The 13,948-nt window shown below is 41.3% G+C and overlaps 1 protein-coding gene across 3 annotated transcripts in view; it reads right to left on the bottom strand.

The window, feature by feature from the left end:
• Positions 1–4,715: 4,715 nt before the first annotated feature.
• Positions 4,716–13,948, bottom strand: part of SMAP2 (small ArfGAP2) — a 48,250-nt gene continuing 39,017 nt past the window's right edge. For all 3 annotated transcript variants that reach the window (XM_012735775.3, XM_020280296.2, XM_075997018.1), the window contains 4 exons: positions 12,859–12,968; positions 11,944–12,109; positions 11,173–11,489; positions 4,716–6,105 (listed from right to left, as the gene is read on the bottom strand). In XM_012735775.3, the coding sequence (XP_012591229.2) occupies positions 5,980–6,105; positions 11,173–11,489; positions 11,944–12,109; positions 12,859–12,968 (719 nt within the window). In that variant the 3' untranslated portion in view covers positions 4,716–5,979. The remainder of the gene's footprint in view (positions 6,106–11,172; positions 11,490–11,943; positions 12,110–12,858; positions 12,969–13,948) is intronic.

The following is a 13,948-nucleotide window of genomic DNA, read 5'->3' as shown; positions in this document are numbered from 1 at the left end:
GTGTGTGCCACCACCCTTGGCTAATTTTTACACTTTTTTATAGAGACAGGGTCTCACTGTTGCTCAGGCTGGTCTCAAGTGATCCTTCCCCCTTGGTTTCCCACAATGCTGGGATTATAGGCATCAGCCACTGTGCCCAGCCAGAAGTTTCCAAATGCTGAATTCAATAGTCTTTTCATCAATCCTTCTCTCACTGGATTTACCTGCTGATTTGGCATTTCTGATCATCTTTCCTTCTAGATACTCTAATTCCTAGGGTCCCTTGACACTGTACTTTCCTGGGGTTTTGTTTTGTTTTGCATAACTCTCTGATTGTTTCTCTTCATCCCTACTCCACCTCCTCTCTTTCTTGGGCCTTTCCTCCCTAACGACTATTAAAAATGAATATTTCTCCTCAAATCCTATCCTAGCCCACTGCTCTTATTTTACAAATCTACACTATGTGATCCCATCCACTCCTATTGCATCAATTTCCACCTCTATGGGCTAACTCCCAAATTAATTTCGCTAGCCTGACCTCTTCCTTGGCATCAGCCTCTTAAATCCAATTTCCAGAGGGTCTACCAGACCTGGATACATCACAAGCAACCCAAATTTAACATGCCTAAAACGAAACTCCTAATTATCTACTTCTTTCCTCCTAGAGAGAAAAGCTAATTTCTCCTCTTTCTGTAAATTCTCTCACATAATGTAGAAACATGGGAGATGTGACTCCTTCCTCTTGCTCCATCCTACATCTTTTCCAATACTGAGACCTCCCAACTCTACCCCCTAAAGAAATTTTCTGGTTGCTTCCCTAAAATAGTATCCTATGGTTATTAGGTATTCCAGAAAAATGGATTCCATGGTTAAATGCATTGGTAAATGCTAGAAAACTATGAAAAAAGTCCTTACCATAGGACATTTCAGAACCATTACTGTGTAGGATACTATATTGTAGATATACATGAAATGATACAACATGCAGTCTTTCCCAAGCTTGTTTTAGCATTTCTGTGGAACACCTTTTAGCCTCTCACATGCCTCATAATCAGTTCATGAACTCCTGCTCTAAGCCACTGCATTCTCCCCTCACTCCTGGTCTTCCCCATAGAGACCCATTACCATTTTATCTGTGTAACTGTACACTGGGGAAACTGCACAAACACTTGTGCAAAAAGTGGGCACTGGCTGTTAGCTATTACTAATTCCTGGGTACCCCTGATATCACTGTCCACTTGTCAGAGTGGGACCAGATGCAGTCCAGGTAATGATGGAGTTTTTTTACCTCAGTCAGCCTCACTATAGGTCCAGTGGAACCTTAAACCTCTCCTAAAGTAGCTCCCTAAGTTCCTGAGTATCTAGTTGGAAAAGATGTCCTTCGAAAGTGATAGAATCCCCACATTGGCTTGCTCACCTGTGAAGTAAGGCCAATTAAGAAAGGAATGGGGGCCAGGCATGATGGCTCACACCTGTAATCCTAGCACTCTGGGAGGCTGAGACAGGAGGATCACTTGAGCTCAGTAGTTTGAGGTTGCAGTGAGCTATGATGATGCCACTTCACTCTACCCGGGGTGACAGAGTGAGACTCTTGTCTCAAAAAAAAAAAAAAAAAAAAAAAAAGGAGATGAGAAAGCCCCTGGAGCTTTTTCCCACCAAAGCAATAAACGAATACAGTACTATAATACATCTCTAGGGGAACTGCAGGCATAAAGCTTCACAGATGTGACAGTAGTGATTGCTATCACATGTCCATTTAACTTGTCAGTCTAGCTGGTACAGAAGATGGATGGGTTTGGGGGAATGACAATAGATTATCCTTAACTTCATCGGGTGGGGGTACCCATTTCAGTTGCTGTTCCAAGAATTCATTTCCTATTGACTCAAATCAGGGTAGTGCCAAACACCTTATATATACCTATTAACATGACAATTTGAGAAGGGGGTATTCTCTCCTGATAAAAACGTCAGAAGCAGTTTGCTTCCACTTGATAGAACAACAGTATGAGTTTACCATGACATCTGGAGAATATGTCAGCTCCTGGATCTATGCCATAAATTACTCTGTGGAGGCTTTGACTGTCTTATTATGGTATATTGTATTTTCCAAAGCTGGCCACACCAATATATATCCCATCTCTCATACTCATAATGTGACACTGGCATTCTTCTGTTGAAAGGTGAGGTCTGTTTTCTCTCCCCTTGAACATGAATGGACCTTTGTAACTGCCTTGACCAATAGAATGCAGCAACTATAGCACTGCGTAACTTCTAAGGCTAGGCTGTAAAGGAGCAAATATGTCTTCTTTCTGCCTCTTTCTGTCTTGGACTCTTGCCCTTTGAACTCAGCCACTATATTTTGAGGATGTCCATACCACATGGTGAGGTCATATGTAAGTGTTCTGGCAACAGCCCAGCAAAGCCAACGTGGCAATGAATAAGCCTTCATATGATTCTAGCCCTTTGCCTTCTAGTCTTCCAGCTAGGCGCCCGACACTATGAAGCAAAGACAAACCATCTGTTCTGTGCCCTAATTCCTGACTCATGGAAACTTAGGGGGACATAATAAAAGATTACTGTTGTTTTAAGCAGAAGTAATGGGCAATCTATAATATTAAATATAACGTAAAGGAGTCCTGTCACCTCAATGAATTATTTGAAGCATGTTGGAATAACCCCTTTAAATTGGGGAATTTGTTGCCCCAAGAGACTGTGAGCTTCTTAAGAGCAGGAATGGTTATATTTTTCTTATCCATTCTTCTCAAATTATAAAAACTGACGGCATTCAAGTCTCTGTTTCTTCTCTTTATGTTTTCTCCTTAAGTGACTTCATTGGGTCCTGTGGCTTTACATAGCATCCCTATCCTGATGACTCCCAAACTGATGACTTCAGCCAAACTATTTCCAACACAGACATTTGTACTAGTTCTGCCCTTTTCAGATCTCCACACGACTGGTTGTTTATTCAGGTCTCAGATCAAATACAACCTCCTCCTGACCCCTCTATCCAAGTAGCTCCCATACCCATTCTCCCCTCTTATTACTGTCTGAATTAAATAGATTTGTTTACTGTCCATCTCTGCTACCACACTATCCCATGAGATTGGGGAGTTTTTATTCATTGCTTTATTTTCAGAGCATAAGACAGTGTTTGACACAATCTAAACATCATTAAATTTTTTTTTTTTTTTTTTTTTTTTTTTTTTGAGACAGAGTCTCACTTTGTTGTCCGGGCTAGAGTGAGTGCCGTGGCGTCAGCCTAGCTCACAGCAACCTCAAACTCCTGGGCTCGAGTGATCCTTCTGCCTCAGCCTCCCGGGTAGCTGGGACTACAGGCATGCGCCACCATGCCCGGCTAATTTTATATATATATATCAGTTGGCCAATTAATTTCTTTCTATTTATAGTAGAGACGGGGTCTCGCTCAGGCTGGTTTTGAACTCCTGACCTCGAGCAATCCGCCCGCCTCGGCCTCCCAAGAGCTAGGATTACAGGCGTGAGCCACAGCGCCCGGCCTATCATTAAATATTTGTTGCATGAATTAATGACCAACATAGGTCTAGCACATCGTACTTTCTAACATCTAAGTACTAAGTGCCTAATACTGTGCTAAATACATCACAGGAATTGCCCCATACTATCCCAAGTATTACCATTAGCCCTGTTTTACATTGAGACACAGGTGCTTTAGTAGCTTGCTCAGGTCCCAAAGTAAGGTTATATGAGTACTGGCAGAGCGCACTTTCTTTTTTTTTTCTGAGACAGAGTCTCGCTTTGTTGCCCAGGCTAGAGTGAGTGCCGTGGCGTCAGCCTAGCTCACAGCAACCTCAAACTCCTGGGCTCAAGCGATCCTCCTGCCTCAGCCTCCGAGTAGCTGGGACTACAGACATGCGCCACCATGCCCAGCTAATTTTTTCTATATATATTAGTTGGCCAATTAATTTCTTTCTATTTTTAGTAGAGACGGGGGTCTCACTCTTGCTCAGGCTGGTTTCGAACTCCTGACCTTGAGCAATCCGCCCGCCTCAGCCTCCCAGAGTGCTAGGATTACAGATGTGAGCCACCACACCCGGCCCAGAGCGCACTTTCTTAGCCACTGTGCCGTCCTCCCACTTACATCTGTAAGTAGTCAAAGGTGTACTCAAAGGGAAAATGGAAGGAAAGGTCCAAAATCTCTTGTATTGAGAGCAGAAATGCAGTCAAATGGAGGAGAAATGGGCTAAAGACTGTTTGCCTTTGTGTTTCACACCACCCCCAGGATGCACATTCCAATTACTGACACTGGCTCAGAAGGCCCAGTTCCTGCTTCTTGTTCTGAAGGCTCAGAGAGGGCTGAATTACCTTTACCAGTCAAAGCTACTGCTGTTTTGGCAGGGAGGAATTTAACTATTTATTTGCCACGGTACAGGGAAAGGAAAAGGGGCTGGAAGTTCAGGCACTTAAGAGTCTAGTAGACCCCTGGCCAACTGATTCCTTTCTCTAGGTTTCATCTTCTCCATCTAAGCATGGGAAGAACTACCTGTTCTGATGTTTTATGACTCTAGCAGGTGCAGATTTCACAGTTCCCTCAGCTCACAACTCTAGACACCACTGAAGAAGTGCCCCCTTTCTGAAAGCTGGAGGCTGGGCCTGTCCCCTGGGTATGAGAAGTATAGAGAATTTTCTAAAATACAAGAAGGAACTGCCAGTGGAAAACAGAAAACCTGGGTGACACATAGTAACAGCCAAGCAAACCATCCTTCCCTGCAATATTTATTTAAGGAATTTACACATACACAGGAGAAAGGCAACCAGGAATTGTGGTTCCCACACATGAAATCTTTTAAGCAAAGTTTTCTTGTTTGAATTTTCAAGTGGGGTGAACAATGACTGAGAGGAAAGCTGTCCAGGCCCTGTGCCTCACACACTGGGGAAAGGCGATACAAAGCACCCGGGACACACAGGCATGAAAGAGTGATTGGCAGACTGGGAGAAGGGAAAGCAGAAAGGGCGCTTATAGGTGAGATGGCAATTTTTTTAAACTACAAGAAAAACTGGCAACAGTTGTAGGCTGTTGATAAATTAACTCCTCTCTGCTATAAACCTAAAACTAAAAAAACAAAAACACCCAGAGCAGATGGGGAGAGAGTGGGAGGCAAAATACACACATGCGCGCGCGCACACACACACACACACACACAAACGCACACGAGCAGTACACACGCTAAGCTCTGCGTTCCCACTGTAGGGGTTGGTCCTCCAGCCATGGAGTCAGATCCTACTGAAGGCAGTTAGGGGGCGGGAAAGGGACATGTGTTTGTGAGTGCGATCCTCATAAAGTCTTTGGTGCTAGTAAAGGCGGACTGAAGCAGCAACTCCTGAAGCCCCAGATCCAGAAAGCAACTCAGGGAAAGAGAGTAATATTTTTGCTCATCCTCACAGGAGGGGGCTTGCCTCACCCCAGGAGCAGGGTCAACTTGAACCAAAGCCCAAGGAGGATTTGATTTCAGTACTTTCTTCATTCCCACGAATCATGGATAACATGATGCCTCCCTCTTCAAATTTAAACACTTAGAAATAGCTTATTAACATGTATAGGAGGACCTCCAAACTTTCCCCTCTTTGCCTAATACATGACACCTACAGACCTTTCCTGGAGGTTTAACCTTGAAGGAAGGTACTCAAAGGTATGCACATTTCTCCCACAGTTTAAGTGCCTTCTGCCAACAATTTCTAAGGTGCTGGTGCCAGGGGAGGACTAGGGGCTGAGTGCCTGGGGGAGAAGTTGGGATGGCTAAGGGGCATGTACAACATAAAGCAACAGAGAGGTCTTCATGTATTGGGGAGTGGCTGGGCTGGGCAGGATGCCCAATCCCAAATGACTTATTGAGCAATTTCTTAATCAAACAGAGAGAGGTAGGAAAAGAGGACTGGGAGGTGGGGGGGGGGGGAGTTGGAGAAAGGAGAAAAAGAGGGAGAGCAAGGGCTGAGGAGAGTGGCAGCCACACGGGTATTTTGTTTTTATTTCCACATCTGAGGACTGAGAGTCTGATTTGCTGCCTGTCCATTTCCGCCGCTCATTGACTGTCCATAGTTCATCATGCCGTTGGCTCCATAGAAGTTCATCCCAGCCATCTGCTGGGTCATCTGAAAGGGAGAGAGGAGACTTTCAGACCTGGCTGTGGACAATCAGCCAATTAGTGCAAAAGGCAGGGTAGGAGTCCTTCTGTCTGCGGGGACGCGGAGAATGAGACAAAGGGAAACTGTTATGTGTGGCACACCCTGAACCTTAACAGTCAGACTGTTTCAAGACCATGTACACGAAGGACTTTGCGGGAGTGTGATGCTGACAGAGATTAATGCTCAGGGAGGGAAAAAAGATCTAGTCAACAGAAAAGCAGCATGAGAAGTTCTTTTTCCTTTCTAGTCCCTCATCCTAAATAGAAGGGGCCTACTGTTAACCTCCCTGGCCAACCCTGAGAGCCGAAGGAAAAGCCCCCACTGGGCACTCCTGCCTTATCTCCAGCAGAGCGCTAATACTGTCAGCGACAGGGAAAGTGCTTGTGCATGCTTACTCATTTGTAGAGGGGGAAAAAAACCCCAGCAAATTAGACTGTTCAGAATGAACAAAGAAAGGCAAAAAATAAAACAAAACAAAACAACCCAATGTGTCTTCAGTGTATGATAAACGAAGGAGCTGGGAGAAGAGAGACAGAGGGATAAGAACTGGAAGGTGGAGGGAATAGGGGAAGGGGAAAGACACAGGGCCTCTTCCTTCAATTAAACTGAAAGACTGGCCCCTGGGAGTAAACAGAAGAAAGTTTATCAAAGAAAAATGCCTTGAATTTCCTGAGCCTAGCATGTTTTTTTTTTGTTTGTTTGTTTTTTGAGACAGAGTCTCACTTTATTGCCCAGGCTAGAGTGAGTGCCATGGCGTCAGTCTAGCTCACAGCAACCTCAAACTCCTGGCTCAAGCAATCCTCCTGCCTCAGCCTCCCAAGTAGCTGGGACTACAGGCATTCGCCACCATGCCCGGCTAATTTTTTGTATATATATATATATATCAGTTGGCCAATTAATTTCTTTCTATTTATAGTAGAGACGGGGTCTCGCTCTTGCTCAGGCTGGTTTCGAACTCCTGACTTCGAGCAATCCGCCCGCCTCGGCCTCCCAGAGAGCTAGGATTACAGGCATGAGCCATTGCGCCTGGCCCATAAGTTCTTTTTTCTTTTAGGAGAAAGTCTAATTATTTTCTTCTACCAACTTTTTAAGAAAATTTCAAACTTACAAGAAAGTTGAAAGAATAATACAGTGAAACCCATATATCTCTTTCTTAAATTCACCAACTGTTAACATTTTGCCATATTTTCTCTCCCTCTCTATACAAAAATTTAAAACCTTTTTTTGATGAGCATGGAAAGTTGCAGGTATCATGACATTTCACCCCTTAATAAGTCAGGAGGCATCTCATAAGAATGAACACTTTAATAGAACCACAATACAATTAACACACTCAAGAAATTTAACATCAATACAATATTCTACTATACATGGCATTTCATCTTCATCTCTCTTTATTCTCCTCTAACCTAGAACAGTTCCCCTACCACTTTTTTTCCTGACATTGACATTTTTAAGAATCCAGACCAGTTATTTTGCAGAATATCCCTAAATTTGGATTTATCTTGTTTTCTCATGATTTGATCCAAATTAAATATTTCTGGCAAGAATTCTATGTAGGGGAAATTATGTCCTTATTAATACAAGGTATCAGAAAACACGTGATTTAACCTGTCTTGTTGTTGGTAATTTTATGTTTGATCACTTGGCTAAAGTGGTAGCCATATTTTTATCAGTGTAATTAATAAGTAATCTGAGTAATTCTTTGAAAATGAGTGAATATGTTGTTCTTTCTACAATTATTAGCTGTCATTCTTCTGTAAAGAAGGCTTTCTTTCCCTCCCTCCATTCCACACCCTTTAAAAAAATATCACAATGCACTCATGGATTTTTTTTTTCATTCAAAGTGTTATAACCCGCTACTGTCATTATTCTTTCTGATGTTCAAATCACCCCATATTTGGCCAGTAGGAGCCTCTAAAAGTTGGCTCATGTGTCCCTTTGACATGTTCCCATCAGTTTTATAGCACTTTATTACTTACATAAATAAAAATGAAAGAATGAATATAGGTGCATCAAAATCCTAACTATGAATGCTAGAAAAATAACAAAGCAAAAGAAAGCATATGGGAGGAAATGATAAAGATAACCCAGAAACTGAGGTAGAAAACGGAAAAATGTAGAACCAATAAATAAATCAAAATCCTGGTTCTTTGAAAGAAATAATAGGACTGCCTGGCATAACTTTTGATAGATAAATTTAAAAACCTTGATGAAATGGATAATCTAGGTAAATACAATTTTCTAAAATTGATTTCTATAAAAGAAACATAAAATTATTAAAGAATTAGTATAAAAGAAAGCAATAGGGTCAACACAATTTCACATGGAAATTCTACAAAATCATCAAAGACCAACACTACATAAATTATTCCAGACCACAGAGAAAGAAAAACATAAAAATACTTTTATAAAGTATAACACTGATACAGCCCCAATAAGATAGCACGTACATGCATGTGTGTGGTGTACAAACACCACTCCTCTGGTATTCCTTTGCCTACCTCTTCATTTTCTTGTTAAATCACTTAGTTTCAGGTATATTTCTTTGAACCTAGTTTAAAACTAGGTGCTGCTTTGTCAGCCAATTTGAATATCATTTTCTTCTGATATTAATAGAAGAGTTGCCTGATACGATAAGACTGATAAGTTTGGTCTCAATTGCATCATATTATATTTTTACTGTGCTTATAATATTTGCTGCACTTTGTAGTATGTGCTAAAAAATTCTTCTGATATAAAGTTTCATATTTTAGTTCTAATGATTACCATTATCTAATACTTTTAATAATGTCCTTTTTCCTTACTCAAGCTTCCATGATTTGATTTGTCAGATTATTATATAATCTTTGACTTCCACTTATTTCTTATGCAACCATCAATTACCTTATTCTACTCTCCTCCTTTTTTCTCCCTTCTCCTCCATTTTTAGTTGTATCTCTGTTTGTCAGAATACAATGTATATTCTACCACCCTTGTCATCCACCTTTGTTTTAGTCTTAGATTCTCAATTAAACATTCGATGCACACCATCAATCCTTTTGCCAAAAACGACCCCAGTCATCTCTTAGATGAATGAAGAATGAAGTTTATTTTCTGTTAAAATCCTCAGGAAAGGCTTGTAAGTATGATATTCCCTGAGTTCTTGCATATACAATTTTTTTTTTAGTCTCAATATCTGAAGGATAGCTTGGCTGGCTATAAAATACTTGTCTTGCATGTATTTGAGTGTCTTGAAAATACTATTCCTATTGTTGTCTTTTTATATTTTGCTATTAGGAAGTCTGATGTCAACCTGAATATTCTTTTTGTTGTTGTTGTTAAGTAACAGATTTTTGTGGGTAGGAGATATGGAGAAGGCTGGAGTCCTGAGAATGTTTTTTGTTCTTTAAAGTCTCAAGGTTTACTGGGATGTGTTTTAGAGTTAACTGTTCTGGGTAATTTTCCAAGATACACAGTGGGCTTCTTCAATATTATATATATATATGTATTTTTTTTATTTCAGCATATTATGGGGGTACAAGTATTAAGGTTATGTATATTGCCCATGCCCCCAATATTTTATTTTTTACTTCTAAGTTTTTTACTTCTAGAAAGTTTTCTTGTACTGTAGTTTTAAATATATTAATTCTGTTCTATATCTGTTTTACTCCTTTGGACATCTCCAAATATATTTGAGGCTGTTTTCTTTGCCTAACTTCTACATTACTTTCACTCTGGATTCTTTTTACTCCTTTGTACATTTAGTTTTCATTATCTTGGCTGTTTCATGCTGTTACTTGATGCCAAATACGTTTTCAGCTGAGTCTATTCTCCTTTGGATAACTTGTAATTTAGTCTTTATTTCTAAGATAATTTTGTCTTTTTCTTTCCTTTCAGCAAACTTTCAGTTCACAGAGCCCAGTTTTTTATCCATTTTGGTTCTAAGTTTTTGAATTTCTGATTAGTTTTTCTTATCTGTAAATGTTTATTTAAGGACATTTAATTCAGCTTAGTAGATGACATAACAATTTTCTTCTATTTCATGATTGTTTTGGGGGGGAGAATTTTTCATTATCTGTAATATTTTGCTTTTCATTTTCTATTAATATTTCCTTCTCATAGTGTTTTTAATTTTTTTTCCATACAAAGATCTTGCTCATCAAGATCTCATAGTGTTTTATAAACATCATCTGCCACTTTCTGTTATTTTTGTAGTGCCTTATTTTTCCAAATCAGCAATAATAGACAGGTGTGAGGGTTTGGGGAGACTTACTAAATTTCTTAGTTCAAGAGTAGTAGCTTCTACTAGCAAAACAATGATTTTGGAGGGAGGAGGATGGCATATATTCTGCTCTTGTGATTCTTGTTTCCACTTCTGATTTCTTTCTTTCTTTTCACCACCAGGTTTCCAAAGATTATCTCCTCCTTCTAAGTCATCCCCATCTCCCCCAGAAGAAATGCTTTTCCACCTGTACTCCTATAAATTTCAAGTCCCTTATTTTTGATCCTTCAAGTAACTGGAGTTCTAACCTATCAGGTCTCAGACCTGTCCTCAGTATGTCTCTGATCAGGATAGGTCTTTCTCCTTTTGGGGGTGAGGAGTGGTTTTATCTGTGCTGTCACCTCTAGGCCCCTGCTCCTCCTCTTTTTACAGAGTCTCCTCTGTGATGCTGACTCTGTTGGATTGGGGTGTTTATATGCCCACTGCCATGCCATTTAAAGCTTATGGGATTCTATCTACTAGATGTGGTCAGAATGAATGCATTTCTTGTCTGTACAGGTTTTTTGTGGGTTTGTTTTTGTTTTTGAGAATGTGTGGAGAGATTTATATTTAAGCAGTTGCCCTTATTTTACAGGACCAGAGAACTCCTCAGAAAGTCTGATATTAGACAGACATTCTAAGGGGGGGGGGGGGGGGAAGCAAACCTAGGAATGTCTCTGGCATTATCTCATCTACATGGAAAAGATTCAAAGGATAAGGGAGAGGCACAAAGAGAGACAACCTTGAGGAAGGCTCAAAACTCTCGTTCTGTGTAAAATGGGGTCTTTTACCTGAGTAAGGTTCCACTGCAGCTGCTGAGCTGGCTGAACCCCATACATAGTCTGGGGCATAGCTGCCATGCCTGCCATGTAGCCGGCCTGCTGGCTGGTCATCATTCCATTCGGCACACCCATCATTGACGCCTGCATGCCACCCATGTAGCCTGCAGGCATGGCCATGGGGGCAACCATCCCAGAAGCTCCTGGCTGAGCTACCATGCCTACTGGTGGGGGCATCATGCTCCCCATTATGCTGTTAGAAGGTGTAACCCCAGGAAAGCTGGGGTAGGCTGTGGGATATGCCATCTGAGCTGGAGCCATGAACATTGCTGCCAAGAAAACATACATACAGGTGTGTTAAAGAGGAAAGAACACAAAGTCAGCCCAAATCCTCACTAGATACTCCTTTCTAGCTAGAATTTCTCAGGACTATTCAAATCAGTATGCTCTTTTACACAGTAAAGTAGTTAGACTCTGTACAAGATTTGCTGTAGCTGACTAATGGGCCGCTGACCCAGCCATTTCTCTTTTAGGGTCCAGATCCAGACAGTGAGTCAGACTTCACAGAGGAGTGACCCCAGGCCCTACAGACGTATGGCTTTGGGTTACACTAATATCTATCTGCTGATACTTTGTGGCCTCCTAAGAAATGTCATGTTCATGTTTTTTTGGTATATGAGGTCCTGGCCGCCAAGGAACTGTCCCCTGTCACAACAAATAATTCCTACACGTAAGCCCTCATGTCTCTACCTGGCACATCACCACCGTGCCCATGAAATCTACCTTGAGTAGGCATCTGAGGTGTCTGGGATCCATAGAGTGAAAGGATGGAGTCTTTAGAGAGTTGTTTCTTGCCTGTTTCTTCTGACTTGCTCCCTGGCTCCGGAAACAGGTTCAGGTTTTCAGGAACAGAGCCGGCACTCCCTGCAGTTGGCATGGAACCTACAACCTTAGGGCAAAGAGGGTAGGGGGAGAATTGGAATGGTTCTCAGGGGGGTCGTAGGGGTCTCATTAAGAATTTCCCTCACCTCTATGCTGCTTCTAACATTTGCAATAAGAACTCATGGCTCAAGTTAACATTTTTACCACAGAAATATCTGAAAACACCTGACAGTTAAGCTCTGGTACAATTCTTTCCTCTTTAGCAAAATAATGTGATTTGATAGGAACAAACAAGCAAAACAACCCACAAATGATACTGCAGAGAGAAGTGAATTTCAATCCCAGTGCGGCCATAGGCTAGTCAAATAACTTTTCTGAACTAATATTTTCTCATCTGTAAAAATATCCACTATACAGATTTGTGGTGAAGATTTGAAATTATTAATGAAACATACAAAATGATATAAAAAACCACCTAGCACTGTGCCTGGGACACAGCAGGTATTTCACAAATGGTAACCATTAAAATTGTCAAGTCTTTACCTACAATTCTCTGGCAGTAACTCAGGCTGAGGAGCTGGCCTGAAGTATCAGCCTTCACAATATCAGACACCTTAGACAGAAGCCAACTCAAGGGGTCCACCCTTTCTGGGCAGGAGACACAATGGTATGAAGAGTAATCTCAGAGTATGACAGAAATGACAATGTTAAGGGAAGAATCAAGAATCAAGAAAATGAAAGTCCAACTGCACCAAGGAAGCATGACTTGGTTCTATGATTAAGTTATCAAATCACTCTTTCCAGAAGAAGACTTACCTTTCTGGAAACAGAAGAAGAAGGGGATGGAACAGAGGCCAAAAGATCTAAATCCTTCTCTAGGGTATTGCTGGTCTTGCTATTTGCAATGGAGCAGGCCACAGGAGCATCTAGAAAGAAAGATCAAAGTTAAAATGTAGTAATGCTCATTAAGTAATGAGTAATGCTCATGCCTTCCTTCTATTCTGGATAAGAAGCAGAATGCCCATAAGCTCCATCATGGACCTGGAAATCTATATTTCTGGAACCATCTAGCTTAGATGGGGCTTCTCAGAAAAGGCTCCCATCCCACATGGGGAAGCCTGCAGGCCAGTTATCAGGCCCAGGGCTATAGAAACACAGGCCTGGAGGCTTCATCAGCATCACAGCTGTGGGGCTGGCCAGCTCCCTTCTGTTATTTGAAGGGCAAGGTGTGTAGGATTCATTTTCAGAAAGTAATGAAAGGTACAGAAATGAGAAGTCTAAGCAGCCAATAATCTAAATCAGCAGGAGTAGACTGAAACAAAGTATAAAAATCAGTGCTGTGAAAGGTAGAAAATGGCTTTCTTTCTGAAAGGGCAGAATCACTAGTTCAGGATTTCAAAGGTTTGGAAAAAAATGACCATGAGGTAACAAGCCGTCACAGAAATAGGCTGCACCTGAAAAATGAAAGAGATGGGGGCAGGGAGTGGAGGAAAATGGCATGAGGCTCAAAGGTGCTGTTTAGCAAAACTGCTAACATTTATTGAGTGCTTACTATGTGCTAGGCATGGGCTAAGAGCTTTAAAGGCATCATTTCATTTAATCCTCCCAACAGCACCTTTTAAATAGAGACTCCTACCCTCACTGCATAGATCAGGAAAGTAATGTTCAGAGGTTAAGTAAACTGCCCAAGGTCACAAAAACAGTAAGTAGCACGGTTGGGACTCTGGCTCCAAGGGCCATGCTCTTAACCACTACACTGGACTGTTACTCTGAAAAAAGTCACAGTAAGCACTCCCTTAAAGCAACTGCTCAGATGTAAAACCTAACAGGAAGAATGTGAGAGAACAATCTTAGTAATGAAGACACAAACTGGAGAATCTCATCTCTTCCTATCTTCCCAAGGTCA

This window comes from Microcebus murinus, chromosome 2 (genome assembly GCF_040939455.1).
Source record: "Microcebus murinus isolate Inina chromosome 2, M.murinus_Inina_mat1.0, whole genome shotgun sequence".
NCBI lineage: Eukaryota > Metazoa > Chordata > Mammalia > Primates > Cheirogaleidae > Microcebus > Microcebus murinus.
This window is presented reverse-complemented; position numbering and strand designations above follow the sequence as displayed.